General features: G+C 33.3%; 2 protein-coding genes across 2 annotated transcripts; both read right to left on the bottom strand.

The window, feature by feature from the left end:
• Positions 1-339: 339 nt before the first annotated feature.
• Positions 340-3,129, bottom strand: LOC107902650 (uncharacterized). The gene has a single exon (XM_016828791.2). It carries the CDS (start codon positions 3,127-3,129, stop codon positions 340-342), a length of 2,790 nt encoding a protein of 929 aa, XP_016684280.1.
• Positions 3,130-3,304: 175 nt separating this feature from the next.
• LOC107902660 (probable ubiquitin-conjugating enzyme E2 26) lies at positions 3,305-7,869 on the bottom strand. The gene is made up of 8 exons (XM_016828814.2): positions 7,851-7,869; positions 7,529-7,643; positions 6,417-6,557; positions 5,367-6,293; positions 5,199-5,262; positions 4,796-4,935; positions 4,384-4,695; positions 3,305-4,264 (listed from the first exon to the last, which is right to left on the bottom strand). The coding sequence occupies exons 2-8, from the start codon at positions 7,592-7,594 to the stop codon at positions 3,962-3,964; spliced, it is 1,953 nt and encodes a 650-aa protein (XP_016684303.1). The 5' UTR covers positions 7,595-7,643; positions 7,851-7,869; the 3' UTR covers positions 3,305-3,961.
• Positions 7,870-22,435: the final 14,566 nt, after the last annotated feature.

Here is a 22,435-nt window from a genome sequence, read left to right as displayed (position 1 = left end):
CTTTGTTCCTTCCCCAAGGTGTGGGGTGGGTGTATCCCATCCTCCACGGGAAATAAAAATACAATAGCATGTATTATATTTACTTTTTTCTTGTACAAATTCATATATCTTTCCTTTCTTTTCTACTTCAAAATTATTTCAAACAATAGCTAGGAAACACTATTATTCAGGATGAGTTAAGATCCATTCCATTACCTTTCTACACATTCATTATTTACCATTCACACCTATGAATCACTCGTTAAGAGTAAAATTCTGACTTGAAAATAGTAATCAATAATGTATTGAGAAGTAAGGGAAGAAAGCCGCACCCAGTTTCTCTCAGACTTCACGATTCGGTTACGAATGGAACTCCTCAGAATGTGATTCCCACAGTCTAAGTCTGGATTGAAGAATGCAATGACCATCAAACTTTTGCTGCAAGTAAATGATTGCAGCAAGCAGGAGGAGCCCCCAAAATATTGTAACATCCCAAGCAGCGGAGACAAAACACCGGTCAGGACTCACGGAAACTTGTAACATGCTGTAATAAACAGAGTTGAGATTGCAATAAAGATCATATGCATGTGGCAGCAATCGAACAAAAGTGGTCCCGATATAGAATGAACAACTGAGTGCCTTCTGTTTGGAGTTTGAGAACATGTTGAGAAGTATCTGAGGCAAAAGAAAGCCGTCCAAGATTAAACCTGCATATGATTTGAAGTCATTGTAGATGGAATGATACCAGGAGTCGACGGATGAAGAGTAAAGCAATGCAACATCCGGTCTACGCTTCTCCCTGGCAACAAGCAGTGTAAATTTGGCCCCAGCAGCATATAGAAATGCAATCACAATTAGGGTCATTTCTTCCGCAAACCGCAAGGACTTCCAGTTGCTGTCACGTGATCTAGCTGAGGCTGTTAATTGGAGAAGGCAAAGTAGTAGTAAGAAAGCAACCACCATAACTACCGTCACAATCACTTCATTTAATTCAATCAATCCACCATTGTGCGGCGAAACCATGTTCCGGTGTTGCTTGTTTGAGCGCAAGGTTTCATAGTCTAGTGCAAGAGGAACCATGTGGCCCAAGGTAAGAATCACAAGCATAACAAGTGAAATGGAAGGGAGTACGTTTGGGTTATTCTGCACATAATAAAGCTGCAATCCTACAAAGATGCCCATTAGTGTGTTAGATAATAGAACCGTTGTAGACTTATGATCCATTGTCCAAATCGAACTTTTTCGTTGATCGGTCTTGTAGATAGCAGAATACACTTCTAGACGATCAAATTTAAGAAGATCAGAACTTTTCCGGGTGCTTTCGATGCTTCCCGTGATATATCCTCCAATTTGATTTGGTTTTAATGGAGAAAACTCGAAGTTCAAAAGAATTTCACAGTCCACAGAAGCATTTTCGAACACTTGGTTATCAAATCCCAACTTTCTGCAACCAACCATACACAACTTTCCAGTATCAGAATCATAAATCCCTTCAGCTGTAATCTCCACTTTCTCTTCAATGTAAGAAACATAAACTCCATTAGCTGCATCTATAGGAGTTTGCAATGTGATGCTCACTTCATAGCTAACATTCATAAGCCTTGCAGGCACTGCTCTTTCCAGCATGGTGCCAGGAAGATCCATCAGAAACAAATAAGGCTTGTATAACTGATCGCCGATGGCGAGAGGATCCGCAGAACCCCATCCATGTTTATTCTCTGAACTTTTAACCAACATGTCAAATTTCATGTCTGTGGAATGGCCACTTGGGTAACTTTGTCCCTTGTTCCGGAGCAGCTGCTCCTTTCTCAGGCATAGATTTTTTACTCTGTTAAATTCGGTGTATTCATACTTCAAACCAGGAACTCCCACCATATGGTTCCCGGTACTTCGGAATGTAGTCCTATCAAAGTAACCAGAATCATTTGCGGTTTTTGTGGTCCATATTTGCCCCATTGCACTGCTAATCTCTCTGATAGACAAGATTGCTGGGAATCTAAAGCTCAACCTTGTTTTGCAGTCACCAACATGAGCGTTAGACCAAGATTCTCCAATGTCTAAAAACCGACAAACAAGAACGAACAGCTGGTTTTCCCTATCATCCCATGTTCCTTCTCCAATCAATGTTGTGTTGGGATTGAAAGAAGGGTATTTTCCGACATGGCTAGTGTTTTTAAATTCTATCAAGACCCGAATTTTCCTTTCAACCTCTGAACACCTAATGCTTGAAAATGAGAGAAAATGAGGCAAATAGCCATTCAACCGAACAAATGGGAGGCAAGTTTGCTTTCCAGAACTGCAGTCCCTTGTGTACTGCAGCTTAAATTCATTTACATGGCCCATTATCATTGAACAAAATCTTCTACTTGGAAGTTCATTGAATGCCAAATACTTCAGGCCATCTCTTTCACCAGAAAACTGATGTGTAAACTCTCTGAAGTCAAAAGTGTACTCATAATTCAACAAAGGAAACATGACAACAGAAATGGGTTCAAAGTAGTAAACCCCATCACTAGAACTTAAACTCTCTAAAGTTCCAGTAATCAAAGTAGTGATGTTACTCGAATTCCTGAGATTTCTAAGCCTGAAAACTGCTGCAGGAGTTAGCAGATTAGCCTGTTTGGAGTAAGCAGAACCTGTTCCAACCATACAGAGATTCCCAGAAAATTCAGACCAGAACCCATGGAGTTTCAAATGAAATGGACTTGGTATCGGATCATATGATTCGTAGAACATCAAGCTTCCCTCAATCTTCCAGACACCATCTGCAACAGTTTTAGACACATATCTGGTTTCAAATGAGAAGGAATTCGAGATTGTGTTGATCTTTGGGTTGAGAATTCCATTTCCACCAATGTAATAACCAGTTTCATATCCATCAAATGCTCCAAAACTCTCAGTGTAAGCTTTAGAGTTGGTGACTGATTCGGGAACAACTGAAGAGCAGTAATCAGAGTAAGCGACTTCACATTCACTCTCACTGTATACATTCACTTCAGTCATGGCAGATTGGAAAGCTTTACTCTCATCATCATTGGGTTCTTCAAATACAATCTCAGCAAATGACACAGATTTTGCAGAAAAACTAATGAACAAAAAGAAGACTGTGAGCTTACAAACCTGTATCATTATTGAAGGTTTCATAGACATTGTAGCATCAAAGATGAAGAAACAATCAGCTATGCTATTGTGAAGCTCTAATTTATTCTTGGAATTTGTCTTTAAGTGATTGAATCTGTCCTATTAAGTATTTTGCCGGCAGAACTGGAATTTTTGCATGGAGCAGTCCGCCCCATCTTGCATTCAAAACAAAACCCAAAAAAAATAAAAATTAAAATCTCCTTTATTCTCATCATATTTGTATGATATCCAAACTCAAACAAATGTCAGCACGTATTCATATCTGAACAAAGTGTCTTAACACAAATGTCGAATACGGATTACTTTCGGCACACATAAAGACAGCATGAAGATCAAGGTAGACTTCGATACAAACTCCTTCCGCTTTGGTTTTTACAGAAACCTGCAAAAGATAAGCCAACAATGTGAAAGCATTGATCCAAAAACTACATATGAAATGGTAATAAAATATTTGTTTTTCTAAAGATATCTCATGAAAACTTTAGAAGGATTGAGAAATCTGTATTGATTTTGGTTCAGAGAGTATCAAATCCATTCTATTTTCAAAATAACAGGTTCAAATATCCAAATCCAATATTTATTTACATATTTAGTTTTTATTTAATTTTATTTATATTTTTATCTTTGACAAAAAAAAAAGATTATTTGACAGTATATTTACTGCATTACCCCATCGTTATACACATCAATGTACAAAGTCAAAACTATCTCTAAGCAGCCTATGAAAGAAAGCAGAAGTTACATTCCTCAACTACTTGATAACAAATCAATTGAACTTCTGTGCAAAATTTATAAATAAAAACCATTCTGGCCAAGTTTTCAGAATTTTTGGTTTCAAAAGCTAGTTCATATTTGCAGCAGCCATGGGCATACTATCAACTCCATTATTTCGAGATTCAGGGGCAACAAGGAATTTCTCACAATCCTTGACTCCCAAAACCGTGAATTCTTTCACGAGCATATTTACGCATCCAGCCATGGAGACCTTAAACTTCGGTGAGCAACTCTTCTCACCTTCTTCGACATCTTGGATACCACCTTTTACCGGGCAACCTACCTGAGCCCCATCCATATATGCTTTGCATGCCAGAAGAATATCTTGAGCACGCGTGTAGAAATGGCCGACAACAAAGTCCTCAAAATGCTGCAGCCAAACAGGATTTTCATAAGAATTTTAAGCCAAAGAGAAGCAAGGGTAATTAATTACATTCCAACTCCCATATGTTATCATTGAAATTGATGTCAATAATTCTTTCAACTTACCCTTGGAGGCCTCCTCATTGAATAGATCATTGTCTTTAGTGACAAGATAAATGTCTCTTCATTGTATTGCCTGGACATTAATTCACCTTTTGGTGTGCCACTAAGACGTTCCCAACCTGGCTCATTAAAGTAAGGCTTCTGATTCAAGATTAGAGCTTGAATGGATACCAGAACTTGGAGCATAGTTGACATGCCAGGTATCCATCTCTCGTTCTTTTTACCAGACCAGGTGTTAAGAAGACTAAGGCAAACTTTCCCACAGTCATACAAATTTGGGTTGAGTCGAAGTCCGCCAGAGTGATAGTAAACATGCTGAAACAAGCAATTTCCTAGTCATCGGACCAAACACGTACACCAGATATCACATTAAGATGCAAATTAATATTCAAATTCATAACCCTTAATTACATACTGGTGGTTCTTTAGGATAGCTAGCAGGGAAGAAAACATCAAAGAAGAAGAGACCATCATGGTAAGGAGTGCCTTCTACTCCAATAATTACAGCCCTTAGGAGATCCATTCTTGATTCATAAACCCTAACAAAAATAGTATCTGTTGAAACAATAAAAATAAGATAAAATAAGAAAAACAAAGTATTATTTATACATTTCACCAGCAGAATAGAAAATTGTTAAAATCAGAGTCAAAGGTCTAAACTGTTTAATTTTGCATCGAAAACTTAATATGCATTTTGAGTCACAATCCAAGTTTGCAGGATTACTAAACCACAGATTTATTGAAACAGGATTCAGAAAAGAAATAACAAGAAATCAAATGAAAATTCTCCCAGAGAAGAATGTAATGCTAAAACTCACCTGGCAAATCCTTCTCAAGTATTTTCCACTCCTCCTGAATCTTCTTTGACCAATTCTTCAGTGGCTGTCGAAAATAGAATAAACAGAAACCAAGTTTATCGGATGAAAAATAAAGACTATAAAAATAGAGAAACGGAAGACCAGAGGATATCTAGAAAAGCTAGTCACCTGCTTTGTTGAAGCACCACTGGAAGCATAGTGATGATCTGAAAAATCTTCAACAGTATCAAACTGTTTAAAAAGTCGGAGCTTACTGAGGATAGCTTCTTCATCTACATTTTTCTGATTTCTAATGTCTGCCACTTCTTCAGGAGTTATATATGCGCCATGAACTAGATCAGGAAAACTTGAATAGATACTATGCTTATTGAAAAATTGTTCCGGAGTCACTACGGGTAACCAAAAAGGTGAGGATGGTTCTGCAACCACAGTGTGATTTGGTGTATCTACAGGGGACATGATTGCATGAGATAATATCATTTCTATGTGGTGACTCGCATTATTACCATTAGTTAAATCAGGCAGATGCACAACTGGAAGATCTTGAATACTAGATATAGTTTGTGAAGTAGCAGAATTCTGACTTTGAAGAATTTGAGAAAATAATGAAGGTGAAGATAGATTTGCTACACCAGGAGAATGACTCAAAGGATCATCCGGGGTCAGGGAACTTGAATTACTAACTGAAGCTGCATTCATATTGATATGACCAGGATCTTGTAACCACAAGAAAGGTAAACTGTCATTTGCATTAGTAGTCGATGAGATGGTTCCATGAGAAGTTTTCTTTTTACTCTCTGAAATATTTTCAAACCATGGGATGGATGCCTCTAATCCATCAGGAACCTCAATGGTCATATTTTCAAACCATGGGATGGATGTATCTTCTCCAGCAGGAAGCTCAACACCATCAAAATGTTCTTGCAACATCGCATACTTACCGGCATCCATGAAATCATTAATGTAATTTGTATAAAAAAGCTCATCACTAGAGGCCAAATTGCAATCAAGGTTAGATATATTTTGTGATCCTTGGATAGAATGCTTAGGAGGTTTAACCTTGTTTATCAAACCAAGAGATTTAGCCACAAAATCCTATAGAGAAAAAATAGGGAAAAAGTAAATAACAAAATGATAAGTCCAAATGTGCATCATTAAATTTAATACCAGGCACGATAAACAGCAACAACTGCAAGAAAAATCCAATCTTTCACATACTTCAGCTTTAATAACAGGGCAAACACCAGAGCTACTTTTTATAGCCTTCCCTTTGCTCCGTATATCAACTACCTCATCAAGGATCATTGTGTCGGTTGAATCTTCATTGTTATCAACATCAATTACTTCATGAGTAGCAACCTGCCAAGATATGAAACAGAAAGGTTTTAGTAACCCTGAGATACAGAAGATATTTCTCAAAGATGAGGAAGACTCTTTTTGTATAATATGTTAGATGTTTATTTGTGCTGAATAGCTAGATTTGTGGTTTTGTGTATCTACAAAAGTTACTTTATATCAAAGCCAACCTTAACCTTGAAATAATAGAGTCATCAACAGGAATGCTTTTCCAAAATTTTATACAATCTATGTCAATGCTTCATGATAAAATAACCACCTGGTGTGCTCTCTTTCCCACTTTCAGATGAAGGCATAAGATCATATCCAACATTAAGCTCATTACACAATCAACCAAGATAATGCACGTACGAATTACATACATTATCAGTATCAGAACTTAATTCGTACCTAATTAAAGACCAAATACCATCTTCAGAATTTTATTTGTGATAGATCTCGATTAGCTGAAACTAAAAATGTAAAGAGGCCCTAAGAAGCTGCCTGATTATATACCAATCCACAATTGAGCATTAACGAACGAGCTTGAAGCCAATTATATTGACTTCAAACATCTATTCTAGTATACATCTATGTTGATTATCGTCTTCTGGTTATTAAAAGAACATATAATACTACTACAAATGTGGTCATTCTATAACCCCCACCAACAAAGAGTAACTAATCCACAAAATTCCACGTTAAAACGAAATTAAATTTCCAATAGTTTTACATTCCAATGGGTATGGCTTAAGTAATAAACAAGTGAACTCATAAGTTTTCACTGTAAATACTAAAAAAAATGATCCAAAACAAAAATAAAATCAATCAAAAGTTGAAAATGAACCGATCAAAAAAGTAACAAACGAAGCGATCACTGTGTCTATTCGAATTAAAAATTCCAAAAAAAGAAAAAAAAACATTTTTATAGAATGAAGTTCAAAAAATGGGAGCGAAATTAAAAATGAAAAGCAGACATGTTTGCTTGGGGTGACCTGTTTATTTTTAGACTTAACAGAGAGAGGAATCGGAGGAGGAATCTTGATCACTTCGAGGTCCATTAAGGAACCGGAATTCAGAGAAACACAAAAAGAAGCAGCCGTATCCAACCTGTTTGGACAGTGAGAAAATTAAAGAAAGTGCAGGAGAAAATCATTATAGAAATGCTTTTTTAATTAATCAAACAAAACAAAATAAAAAATTAAGAAATAATTATAATTTGTTAGCCGAGTCGACGGCGGCGACGGCGGCTTCTTACCTGCTCCCTTCTCAGTGATTATACAAAAAAAAAAAAAACAATATATTTTTTCCCTTTACCTTCTTAAAGAGACATTACGGCTTAGTGCCTAGCTAATATATAATCAGCTCCTTTCTTTGGTTACCATTTTGGTACTGAATGTTCTTACGTGTCACGTAAGGTTATTTTTTGAATGACGTGTCACGTGAGTTTGAGTCTTAAGTCAAATTAGAAAACTATCCCATTAGAATTAAATATCAAATTACTAATTAAAAATTCCAACAATTTTGAAATTAAGTCAAAAATTCAAAACAAATTAACATTAAACTAGAACAAATTTATTATATTGAAGATTGACATGCCAAGATACTAGTTATTGGTACCAATAGTATGCGAATAGTTGAGATGGTCCCAATTTCAATGTTGGAGTTTATCGATAGAACATCGAAATAATTCTAATATTGTTTTGTCTTAATTTTTTTTTATTGTAATTGCTTCTACGGTTTCTTTACTACCAAAAAATAAGATAAACATCAAATTAAACTAACCTCCTAAAAACATAATTCCCCCTATAGTAAAATGAGGAAATAAAGTTTAATGAATAATTAAAATTAGATTAACAACAAGTTCTCCTTCTATTTAAGAATTAGAGATGGGTTATCGGAAGAGACAAAATTTTCTTTCATTTTTTTCATTATATTAATTTGACATTTACAAATAACTATAATATATTAATGAGGTCATAGCGTTGTTGATAAAAGCAGAAATCTTAAGACTTAAATACTAAGATTCAAAATTTCATTATATGTTATTGTCATATTGTTTGATTTTACCATTTGTAATTGCCCAAACATATATATTTATACAATCAAATAAGAGATTGAAAACCCTACTCTCAAATCTCAACATAAAAAACCCTAGTTGCTTGCCCATCTCCCCTATTTCCATGCTCAAACTTCTTAAATCCATATCCACAATAAAATGGTTGAAAACATTAGGTGCTTGGCTTCCAACCAGTAGTAAATTTCTTAAAAGTTGATATCATCATGCATATATGCTTTGAAAACTATTGTATCATATCAATGAGATTATTTGCCTATTTGGAGGGTTACTTATTGATGCCAAGAACCCTAATTTGATTTAAATTAAATATCACTTCATTTTCATGATTGATGTAAGTGGTTTTAGATTTATTCATACTATTTTAAGCTTTTTTTTCTCAAATTTGTAATATTAATTTGATAGTTATCTGAAAACAAAATGTTAAATCATACCAGAGTTAAACAAGATTAATAATATGATGTATACAAATAATAAAAATAATATATGATGAGAATCATCTATTTACATCAGTATAAAATTAAAATAATTTTATACTTTTTCGTAATTTTTATATGATTAACATTTTAACAATCTAACCTTGAATTTCATGCTTCATTTATGTAGATCATGTATGTCAAGTTGACATAAATTAAAAATTTCTAACTACCCATTTTATGAGAAAAACTTTCAACCGTTAAATATATATTAATATAGACAATATTTTAGATCAATATGATAAAGATATCATGTCGACTCAAAAATTTACATGCATGTCAAGTATAAATATCTTCATAATTTCAACGGTTGAATTTTTAAAATATTGATTATATAAAAAGTTAAAGGAAATATGTAAAATCACTTTAATTTTATATCATTGCAAGTGAATCTCTCCTCGTATATGATTTTATAATTTCAGTCAAGCTTTCAATGAAGTGTTTAATATTTTCTCTAAACTTATTTAATAGATTTAACATTTTGCAAAATATTCACAAATGAAATGTGTTTATGCACAGGCTGCGGCATGGTTGCATATGTTGGCAAATCTCTTTCCATACATATAAGGCAGATTTGCGCCGCTTTGAAAGGTTGGCAATTCTGACATAGTGTATCATTCAATTTAGTTGACAGCAACATTACAATGATTTATCTGATAATTCTCAAGATGTGATTTGAGGACAGTAAAGACTTCAATGCACACAGTCCTAACGGGTCAAACCTACTCTAATGGATTATGATAAGCATATAAAAAGTGTCATGGTTAATAAGATAGAGAATTTTTCGGCTAAACATTATTTGAAGAGTATTTGGTGATTAAATTTGTGATTAATTGAAAATTATTTTGGTGACAATCCAAGGGTATCGTATTGATAATTAATATGGTAAAAATCAAGAACGAAATAATATGTTCATCTCATTTATTTCTTGTTTGGAGCTGAAGTCTTGTAAGCTTGTAAATAAGCAATGTAGTCGTAAGATTGAGGGAAATCTAGAAGCACAACAATTGAGTTCGAGCATTTTATGCTTTTTATTCACCTCTAACTGATTTGTTTTCAAGTACTGAAAGAGTTTCTTTTAGCGAGGATGAGTTTATACTAAATGTACTAATTTGATGAGGCTGCAATTATTTAAGGATTAGAATAGATTAACTTAAATCAATTCTTGTAGCATGAGATTTAGTAATGAAATTCTTCTCTAGACAAAGCCTTGAAAATGTAGATTAAATTAAAACCAAACTACATAAACACCTTCCTATATTTAGAATTTTCATTCTTTTTGTGTTTGTGTGCACTCAATGTACCTATAACTTTTGACACAACTCTCTATAATGTTGCATTTTCAATTGGAATCAAAGCCAATCTCATAAAGCATTTTATGAGATCTTACATATGATAGTTATGCAATAAAATGTTTGAAGGAAAGTGGTTAGATCGTACGTCCATCACTCTTGGATGGATCTAATTATAGTTGTTGGAAAGCAAAAATAAGGGTTCTTCTGAAATCCATTGGTGAGAAAGCATGATGATCAATTCTAATTGGATGAGTGCCACATTACACTCAAAAAAATAGTATACGTACTGTTAGGAGTAACGACTAGTTAAACAAAAGTTAGTTAAGAAGGGTTAGTTATGCTAGTTAAGAGTTAGTTAATCAGTTAGCTAATAGTTACTCCTCATCTATATAAAACTCTTAGTTCTCTTCATTAATGAAGTAAATTAGAATTGTTACTCATCTCTTCTTGTTAGTATGATCTTGACATGGTATTAAGAGCTTTGGATTTCTTGAGGTAGCTAGTTTTTTTTGTCCTTTCTTCATGGAGACTGAACCTATTTCTGCGGGAGACACATCTCGCCTCTCGTCTAGTATTGAAGGAGCAATTCATTCTCAAGCACCCAGCAATACAACTCTACAGAACATTCATTACTTCTCTAAGCATGATACGATTAAACTTGGGGAGCACAACTTCTTGTTATGAAAGCATCAGATTTTGTTAATCCTTAAGGAAGGTTTGTGTTAGGGACGGTTTCTGTTCCACCTTTTCACCTACATGGACCTGAAGGTCAGTATGTTGATAATCCTGCATTTCAACGGTTACCGATGAAATCTTGGTCTATCTCACGTTGGCCAAGACTAGCTTTGATATTTGAACAATGATTGAAAGGAAGTTTGGGGCCAAATTCAGTGTTAAGCTATCAAGCATACATCATACACTCCACTCTCTCAAGAAAGTAGGTCTTACCATCAAAGAATTTCTGGCCAAGGTGAAAAGCTTAAGCGATACTCTCATCGATGCTGGTAGTACGGTTAAAGAACAATAACAAGTCAGTATTATATTGGCTGGTCTCCCGATCGAGTATGAGTCTGTTCGTGTGGTTGCCTCTACCACTCATATGTCACTTGATTTGTTGACAGAAATGCTTCTTGACTTTGAGGCACGACAATTGGCCTCATTGGTAGAGTTTCCCTTATAAGCCAATTTGGCGTCCCATCAAAAGCAAGACAGTTCTGAACGTCCAAAACATACTGGTGCTCCTACCAGCTATTCGCAAGAGTCCAGACATGGTTACCGAAAGCAAAGACGTGATTGGTCTCGTGGCAGGTTTCGTGGCACTGGACGGAACTGGTCACGGACCAGGCCACAATGTCAGTTATGTGGCAAAATTGGTCACTTGGTTTAGACGTGCTATCGCCGGTTTGATGAGAACTTTTCAAGTGTTGGTTCGAATCACTCAATATCAATTAATTACCACTAGTTTAATGATCAAGGAGGTTCTCCTTGTGTTCCTACTTACTCTCATATGTCACACACTTGTAGTCTATGTTACTCATCCTCCATCTTCTCATCTCATTCCTCTCCTCGACAGCCTCCTTCTGCTAGTCCTGATCAGGCTTGGTATCCAGACTCTGGGGCCACTAATCACATTACCCCTGATATGACTACCCTCTCCTCTGTTTCTCCATATACAGGTATGAAACAAGTCTCTATGGGGAATGGTGCCTCTGTTTCGATTGCTAATGTAGGCTCTTCTAACTTGTTAGTTGGTTCTCGACTTTTACGCCTAAAGAATATGCTTTATGCTCCTACTATATGCAAGAACTTACTGTCTGTTGGTCAGTTTGCAATGGATAATGTTGTATATTTTGAATTTCACCCTTTGATTTGTTTTGTGAAGGATATTCGAACAAGGAAGGTCCTCCTAATTGGTCGCATGCATGATGGCCTCTACAGGTTTGATGTATCTGGTTCGGGCTCCAACAAACTTGTTGCATCTTCACAGTCGAATTCGACAAGTCTATATTCAACTCAGCTTATATCTTCTCTTATATTGTGGCATAATAGACTCGACCATCCATGCACTAATGTACTTGTAGATGTTTTACGTAGTTGTAATGTTCCCTTCACTAGTAAAAAATTGCCTAATGTTTGTTCAGCATGTTGTTTAGGCAAAGCTCATAAGCTGCATTTTAGTCCTTCAAAGACTTTGTACTCGTTGCCTTTTGAATTAGTGAAAACTGATGTTTGGGGCCCTGCTCATCTAAAGTCCAATGATTTCTTTATTATGTCTCCTTTGTGGACATGCATAGCAGGTATACCTGGGTGTATTTTCTACAATCAAAGTCCAAAGTATTCAAGTATTTTCTTTACTTTCATGAAATAGTTCGGATTCAATTTAGTTACTCTGTTAAGATGCTTCAGACTGATGGGGGAAGTGAGTTTCGGTCGTTATCCAAGAAGCTGTCTTGACTTGGTATTCAACATCGAGTTGACTGTCCCCACACTTCCGAGCAGAACGGCGTAATTGAAAGAAAGCATTGCCGGCTAGTTGACATAGGGTTGACACTTCTTGCACAAGCATCTTTACCCTTGAAATTATGGTATTATGCTTTTGCATATGTGATTCACTTGATGAATAGGCTCCATACTCCTGTTCTGCAGAAGCAAAGTCCGTATAAGGTGCTCTACAAGGTCCGTCTTAATAATTCTTCCCTAAAGGTGTTTGGATGCACTTGTTATCCTTACTTTTGGCCATTTCAGCAGCACAAGCTTCAATTTTGGTCCAAACAATGTGTGTTTACTAGAGTAGCATCGAATCAGAAGGGCTACCAGTGCCTTGATACGGATGGCCGCATCTTTGTCTCTCGCCTTGTCACATTTGATGAATCACGATTTCTATTCAAAAATAGTTTCTTTTTATCTTCTGGTTCTAATTCAATTAGATCTTCTCATCACAAATCATGTCTTCCCTGGTTGGTAGCTATTACCCCCTCAGCCCAAAATTATTCAGGTTTCGAACAAGACATATCCTCTCTTGTGGTAGAATCCATTCCATCTTTTTCAGGTCTACATTCTTCTAATAGTGGTATTGGTTTAGCAGGTACACATGTCAATCCTTTTATCAGCCTGCTCTTCTTGCTCGTATTGTTCCTTATGTGAATACTCATCCAATGCAAACCCGATCGAAAAATGGCATCTATAAGCCTAAGTTGTTCACCTCAGTTCTAACAGAGAAGGAGCCTACGTCTATTATTGAAGCTTTTCAAAGTCCTACTTGGACAGCAGCTGCACAGGTTGAGTACAAGGTATTACTCGCGAATGATACCTGGGATCTGGTACCCTTACCTGAACATCGTTAAGCTATGGGTTGCAAATAGATCTTTAAAGTCAAAAGACATGCCGATGGCTAGGTGACTCGGTACAAGGGCAATTTGGTTGTCAAAGGCTACCTCCAAGAGGCCGACATCAATTTTCAGGAAATTTTTAGCCCTGTAATTAAGCCAACAACCATTCGAGTGGTTTTGGCTTTAGCAGTTTCCTTGGGATGGACACTCTGGCAAGTCGACATTAATAATGCCTTCTAAAACGACGACTTGCAGGAAGAAATATACATGATGCAACCACCAGGGTTTGAGCAACAAAGGGATGGTAGTCAATAGTTGGTATGTTGTTTGAAGAAAGCTCTCTAGGTCTTAAGCAAGCACCTCATGCCTGGTTCCACAAGCTGAGAAATTTCTTTTTAGCTGCAAAATTTACTATTTCGAATGCTGACAACTCTCTTTTTATTCATCGGTCAGGGTCTCAGCTGATTTATGTTCTTGTCTACATCGATGACATCATTACTACTGGGACAGACTCATAAGCTATAGATCAGTTTGTTAATGAACTTGATGTTCAGTTCTCGTCAAAAGATTTGGGAAGGTTGAGCTATTTTCTTGGTATTGAGGTCAGCTATACTCCAGATTGGATTTTTCTTAGTCAAAGAAAGTACATCCTAGATCTTCTAACAAAGGCCTCTATGGACAACTCCAATGTATTGCCAATACCTATGGTCACAACATGTCGCTTATCTGCTCATAAAGGTACTCCAGTTGACAATGCACACTTTTATAGAAGCATAGTTGGTGCCTTACAATACGTCGTCATTACCAGGCCAGACATAGCATTATCTATCAATAAGGTTTGTCAATTCATGCACAAATCGTTGGATTTGCATTTTAAGGCTGTGAAACGAATTCTTCGATACTTGAGAGGGACCTTGGATTATGGCATAAAGTTTACTCAGAGATCTAAGTTTCTGCTTCAAGGTTTTTCGGATGCTAGATCAACCTCAGGTTACTGTGTCTTTCTTGGAGGAAATCTAGGAAACACCAAGTGGTCTCAAGCGGAATATCGCAACCTTGCTCATGTCACTATCGAAATGGTCTAAATTCAATCATTGTTGTTTGAATCGGGAGCTCCTGTTCAGGGTAAAGGGTTGGTGTGGTGTGATAGCTCTACTGCTGTGGCAGTGGCCAAAAATTCTGTCATGCACTCGAAATTCAAGTATGTTGAGTTGGATTTATTTTTTATGTGAGAGAAAGTGGCCAGTGGATTGTTTCAAGTAGGGCATGCTCCAAGTCAAGAATAGATTGCAAATGTGCTGACAAAACCATTATCCGTAGGACTATATCATAAGTTCAGGAGTCAGCTCCGAATTGTTCCTAATAACAGTGAATTTACAGAGAGGAAATCGACTAGCAAAGGGAAGTTAGGAGTAACGACTAGTTAAACAGAAGTTAGTTAAGAAGGGTTAGTTATGCTAGTTAACAGTTAGTTAATCAGTTAGCTAATACTTACTCCTCATCTGTATAAAACTCTTAGTTTTCTTTATTAATGAAGTAAGTCAAAATTGTTACTCATCTCTTCTTGTTAGTATGATTTTGACACGTACCTCAAAACCTAAAGCTACCTGGATATCTAAAGAAGATAAAGTAGTGAACTTCAATTCAAAAGCATTGTATGCTATTTCAATAGGGTAAAGCAACATGAATTTAGGACTTCAAAAATATATTTTGGCTATGGAATATCTTTAAACCACCTATGAAGGAATTCTTAGAGTCAAGTTATCAAAACTTCAGATACTTACCACTAGATTTTAATCTTTACAAATGTTTGATTATAAGACCATCTCTAAATTTTATGCTAAATTTTGTGACATAATTAATTATTGACAATAAATATTTTTAAGTGTTTTGCAATTAAGGTGACACGATTAAAGAAGCCACAGTTGACAACACTATGCGTGTAAATGAACCAATAGGTTCATTACAGACTTTTGAAATAAAACAAGTGGAAGCTCGAAAAGCCAAAGTCATGTAGAATAAGAGCATAGCTTTTAATGTGAAAGTTGGCATTGACACATTTGATGGCACAACTGCCTCTATTGACGAGTTTTAAGAACAATTATCTCTTCTTATAATGAACTTCAATAAAATTGTTCCAAAGTATAATGATAAAGACAAAGGAATTATGGTAGAAAACAGAAATAAGAAGAAAGAAATTCAATGCCATGAATGTAAATGTTATGAGCATGCTAAGCTTGAGTGTGCCAACACTGGTAAAAATAAATTCATTTACGTCACATGGAATGATGATTCAGAAATTGGAGGAACTGAGGATGAAGAATAGCAATTATATGACTTTTACTGCCAAATCAAGAATGCTAGGATTTTGTGTTATGATTTTATCATTCTACTTGTAATTTTTAAATTGATTAAATAAATAAAATTTCACCATTAATCTTCGTATAATTGTCCTCAATAATTTTGCATAAAAAGTAAAATGAATAAGCAAATATTCACTTATTGATTACCTAAAGGTTTAACTAATATTAAGTTGCATTATATGGTAGGATTATGATGCGAGAAGACAACTTATATTAGTAATCCATGAGAATCAAAATGAGCAATAGATTTATAGGGACTATGATTTTGTCTATAAATCTAATTGGGGAGACACTTTATCATGAGTATCGAAGAAGTTGACTCCCATAAATAGATACATAGATGTGATTGTCTAAATTGACAATACATTGGACTGAACCCAATAGTAGAATTTATATTGGATTTGTTTATGGATTTATCTACTTGTGACGCTTATGGTGTGACTGAGCTCGATGTTGAGTAAGTGACTGACCATGTATACCTAATAAGGGTGAGAAAAATCCAATTCGATTCGAAAAACTCGATAAAAAAATTTAATTTTGAATTAAATAGTTCAAGTTATTTGAGTTAATCAAGTTATTCGGATCAACTCAAATAAAAAATTAAGTTTTTTGGTTTAACTTGAATATGAATTACAATTCGAGTTATCCAAAAATTCAAATAAGAAAAGGCAAAACTATATCGTTTTGATAAATGTTTATTTTTTAAAAAGTTAAAATTCAAAACCATTAAGTTAAAAGGCAAAACTACATTATGTTAATAAATGTTAACCTATTAAGTTAAAAGATAAAACAATTGCATTGTTTATGTAGTTAAATAATCTAGTACTTCATCTACTAGTTAAATAATCGATCCATATAAACGCAACATTGAATATAAATAATATAATTTGTTAACTCGACTCGAGTTGACTCAAAATTTTTTTACTAGATTTGATTCGATTTGAAAAAAATTCGAATTGAGTTTGGTTGCTAAAATAGGATTCGTCAACTCAACAAACTTTAACTTTTTTTACTTGATTCAACTCGACTCAATGGAATACTCACCCCTAGTACCTAACTCATGTACTTCGATGTATTGAAAGTCAATGCTCCATTGATATTGAAGCCAAAAGTTAGTACACTGGGTGCTTGAGTTATGTATGACATGACTTAACCTACAATAGTGAAATTCATAGCTCGATTAAAGAGTAAATGGTATTCTCTCATTGGCACTACATGAATTATGAAAAAGGAACTTGGTCGTAGGTCATTCGTTTAGAATGAATAATTATCATTAATATTTGTTAGCATTTTTTTTTCATCATGAAGGATGCAATGATAACCATGAGACAAAATAAGATCAAATTGGGTCAACAAATTTTAACCCAAAGGGATTAAGGTATCGGATAAGAGTAAGCATACAAGTGACAAGGTCATTGGAAAAAAAGCATAACTCTAAGTTACTTTCAATGGTTTATAACGGGAGATTAGTCATAGTAATTTTAGTGGATTGACTTTATAATTAAATAATTTGTGATTAATAGACGAAAAGTAGAAGCTTACATACAAATTAGTTAAGCCCTAATTATATATGTCTGATTGGTCTCTCCGTTAGCTCAATATAATTTGTATGGATTGCATGATAAGAACCACTTTGATGAATGGATGAAAATGATGTATGAAAAATAGATTACATGAATTACTGTTCGCGGTAGATGCAGTTGTTCAAAGTAAACAAGACAATTAAATATATTTACTCATAGAATCTAATATGGTAAAGTTATCATGACTTTAATGAAATTAGAATTAAGTTGAGAAATTTTTTTATTATTTTAATTAATTTTAATTAATTAATTAATTAATTAATATTTTGAGAATAATTATACAATCTTATTTTAATTTAAAAGTAAAATTTGATCGAACTTACAATTGTACTTAATACTGATTTGAAAGGTACCAGATTTGACGCAATATATCATTCACTTTATATTTATTTAATAATTATCGAGCAAAACAAAAACTTTGAGGTCAATGCACACAATTTTGGTGATAATTGAAGGTTATTTTGTTGATAATTAATATGGTGATCAACAAATAACTCCTATAATCATCTCACTATCTCTTATTTAGAGTTGAAGTTTTGTAAGTTTATAAATAGGTAGTCTAATTGTGGGATTTAAAGAGAGCTTCAAGTGTGCATTTCTATTTTTGAGAATTTATAAATATAAATACAATATAATCATAATAAATTCAAATCAATACAAAATACAAACGAATCATCATACTATCAAAAAATTGATTTTTTCACACAATCCAACAAAATTTGATATGGACATGTCATGTGAAAAAGAGAAAGGAAAGTTATTAGTGAGGAAGGCAACCCCATATCTGAAAATTATCCAAATGTAACATTAGCAAATTGAAGAAGCAATTGCCATAACTCACTATCAACAAGGTCTTTGGTTTGTAATTATTGGCAATCTACTTCAAAAGATAAACTTATAACAGAAATTGGAGTAATTTACACTCCTACTTATTTCTTTCATCATTGGTTTTATTCTCTCTCTTTTTTTATTTCCTTTTTTATTTTTTATTTCCTTTTTCTCATAAATATGAATGATTTAGACACCTTCCAAAAACTTAATATCACCAGCTAAAAAAAACCCTTTAAAAATATTTAATATTTTATATATTTTATAATTAAATTTTATTTTTTAAAAAAAATATTTTTTTATTTAAATTAATTAGGCTCGTACATCATCATTATAAAATTATTTAGTATCATGATTCAATCTATTTTATAAGATATGGGTTGTGTCACAAAAACATAAATCAAAATTATTTTTTTGAAAATTCAGATTTAGATAAAAATATGCATATGAGTGTAATTTTATTACAACCCGTACAATTGATTTAATGTGTTAAATTAAATCAAATTTTAGATGATAATTCTGAAATGGGACTCAATTCTAGCATCAACAAATCTTATCAAGATATATATATATATGTACACACATTCTCTTTCAGTGTTTCAAAGGGAGATGCCTTACATTTGGAGGGTGAATATTTAAGGTCCTTTATGCCAAATAATTTTAGTGGGGGAATAGAGATACCAATGACCTACACTCTTAGAGGCATATGGAAAGTGGGAGAAAAATGCGTGATCTTGATAGGGAATTTTTTTTTAAATTTATCTTTATTTTATTTATTTATTTATTTAAAAAATTATTTCATCAAGAACAAGGGAAAATATATCTTTTATGTATTAAATTAGTATCATTTTACTTTCTAGTTTTTCTTTTTGCAATTTAAAGAAGCCAAAAAAAAGTTGTAGGGACTTGAATACTCATTTCCAAAATTTTAATAAATTAATAAAAATTCATCAAAATAATAGTATTAAAGATTATGCCATATTCTTTTTGAGAAAGAATTATATGAAATTCTAATTCCACATTATCATTATCCATTTCCAATAAAAGGATGACAAATCAGATTTTTTCTCCTGATTTTTAGCATTTTTAGTTGGATTTGATTTTTTTTCAAGAAGAAAAAGCTAAAAATCTGATTTGTCATTCTCTTATTAGAAAGGGATAAGAATGACGTGGGATTACAGTTTCATACAATCTATTCTTGATTTTTTTATTATAAATTATTCACTTGATGAAGCAACTAGACATATATATAATATAAAAATGAATTTATTCTTATTTTTGACATTGCAAACCAAAGTGTTATCCAACATATGGGAAATTCTGAAAAATATGTAAATGTTCAGTCAACTTTATTCCACTAAAAAGAAAAAAGAAATTTAAATTTAAATAAAATTCCTCTAAAAAAACAAAATAAAATAGAGGTGATGAGATATAAGATTCTCAACCCACAAATATGTTTTATCAAAGCATGTGATCATGAATGATTTAACTGCCACTTACATTTTGCTTATACAAATATATATATATATATGCTCAAAATAAATAAAATTTTAAATGCTGTGACAAATTAAAATTGAAAGCTTCTTCTTTTTTCTTTTTTTTTTCATAGATTACCATTTTCCTTCCTACAACTTTTTGACAATAGCATCAAGAAATTTTCTATCAATCTTGAAAAGAAACACATAAGAATCTTGAAATATATCTCCAATTTCTCTAATAAAGGACCACTAAGAAGAGCCAAGATTTTGATGGTGATAGTTGGAGGTAAGGGTGAAGTAAGAACAAATTTTTAAAGGGGCTGAATGAAATTTTAATTTTTAAAAGATTAAATTAAATTTTTATAATTTTAGGAGGTCAAAGTATAATTTTACCTTTACTAATTTAAATTTTTTAAAAAAATTTAATGACCTAAATAAAAATTTTACATTTTAGGGGTCTGAGGCCCCTGCCAGCCCCCCTAAATCTTTCTTTGGTTGGAGGTGTCCATTTTAATTTTGGTTTTAAATAATCGTTTATCCTGTTAAATAATTTATTATCTCGCCTATTTTTTATATTTTTTATTTCGTATATATTTAAAAAAATTAAAAAATATAAATTTGAATATTAAAAAAATAAGTATACACTTAATTGAGCTTTAATTTATTTGACATAGTTATTGTTATAACATGTAGGAGAACATAGATTTTAGTGCGGTTTAAATGCATATTATACTTAAACCCATAAATTTTCTCAAACTTTTAAATTGAAAGATGACGCCCACTTAAACGTACTTAAAAACTAGGTCCTATTGCATGTTGCAATAATAATGATGGCAACGGATAAATTTTTTGTAAAATTAGATTTTAGTTCTTTAAACAATCATCCAAAAATAGTAAATTATGTTTGACCTCCAAAAGTTTTTAGTTTGATTTTTACTAATATTATAGATCTTTTAATTAACTATAAAACTTTAAAATTCATATTTTATTATGAAAAAATTATATATTATTTGCAATAATAATATTAAATTTAATATTTCTTACACTTAGATTGTTCATCATCGAATTAAATCAAGATTGAGAGGAAAAAGAATTGTTAGCCAAAGTCGATCTAACTCATAACACTTAATTTTTTTAAATATTCTTATAATGGTCGCGCTAATCGCATTGCTGTTAGGGTTTTGTTCTCCACTTGTAGTTCACCAAAAAAATAAAATAAAATATATTTTATAATTTTTTTACTTTAAACATTTATATATACATCCAATGGAAATAAAAAACTTTATGTTACAAATTCAAATGTTTTGGGTTCAAATCTCATCATGTACATGTATTTTTCTTGATTGTATATATAAAAATAATAATAATAATGAATTTTTGATAATTTCATAACTGAATTGAGACCAAGTTAATGGGTAACATAAACTCAATCAAAGCTTTAAATAATAGTGTAAATATTCTTTGGTCTCTGAAAATCTTTTCAGCTTCACCTAACAATTTTTTTTGAAAGTTTCACAAGTACAAGTACAAAACATGTACAAGTTATAACCATAACAAAAGTATAAATATATGACCAATCAATTATAATGTAGTTTAAGAAGAATCAAACAAAAATTGAACTAATTTAAAAATAATCTTATAAAATCCACATAAAACATATACACAAAAACTGTGAGAAGAAGATCCACACATCCCAATTCTCAATAGTGGGATACAAACTCGAGATTTCAAAATTTTGGACCTTAGCCAAGAATAGATCTACCAAGAATTCATTGACCTTCACCTAACAATTTTTAATTTAACCTAAACTGAATTAAAGGAGATAATACATATAAAAGAAAGAAAGGGAAATGAGATGGACATGAGGGGAGGATAGGAAGCCAAGCCCTCCATTATGAAGATTCCTTATGCCTTTTCCCCGAGAGGCGTGTGCTTTTCTCATGCCTATGTGGGCCTTACTTACATATCCACTAATCCTATTCCTCCCTCTGCACTGCCCCCATTTCACCATCTATAAATACATCACCATGCTCTTAAACCCATTCCATTGCAATCTTATAAGCTACCTTAACACAAGTTACAAACTCAAAAACCCCAAGTTCTCACTTTCAAAAAACTTCCCACATTCACCATGTCTGACAGGTGCGGCAACTGTGACTGCGCTGACCGCAGCCAATGCACGTAAGTAATCCATGATGCTCTTACCTTTACCCTTGTGTTGTTGCTTGAAACTATGTCTTAAACGAGCTGAAACAATGTCTTGTTGTGTATGTTATATTGTTTTTTTCATGTTTATTGTATGTCAAAGTTGTGTGGTATTAAAACTAAGGCCTTTTTTTGGTGCTTTTTCTATGCCTACAGGAAGGGAAACAGCAACACCATGATCATTGAGACTGAGAAGAGGTATATACTTTGGCTTTTCAAGCACTCTGAATCTCTAACATCTGCAAATTTTATATATGAACCATCCATA

Source organism: Gossypium hirsutum, chromosome A11 (genome assembly GCF_007990345.1).
Source record: "Gossypium hirsutum isolate 1008001.06 chromosome A11, Gossypium_hirsutum_v2.1, whole genome shotgun sequence".
NCBI classification, from domain to species: Eukaryota; Viridiplantae; Streptophyta; class Magnoliopsida; order Malvales; family Malvaceae; genus Gossypium; species Gossypium hirsutum.
The sequence above is the reverse complement of the archived record's forward strand: the minus strand, read 5'-3'. Positions and strand labels throughout refer to the sequence as shown.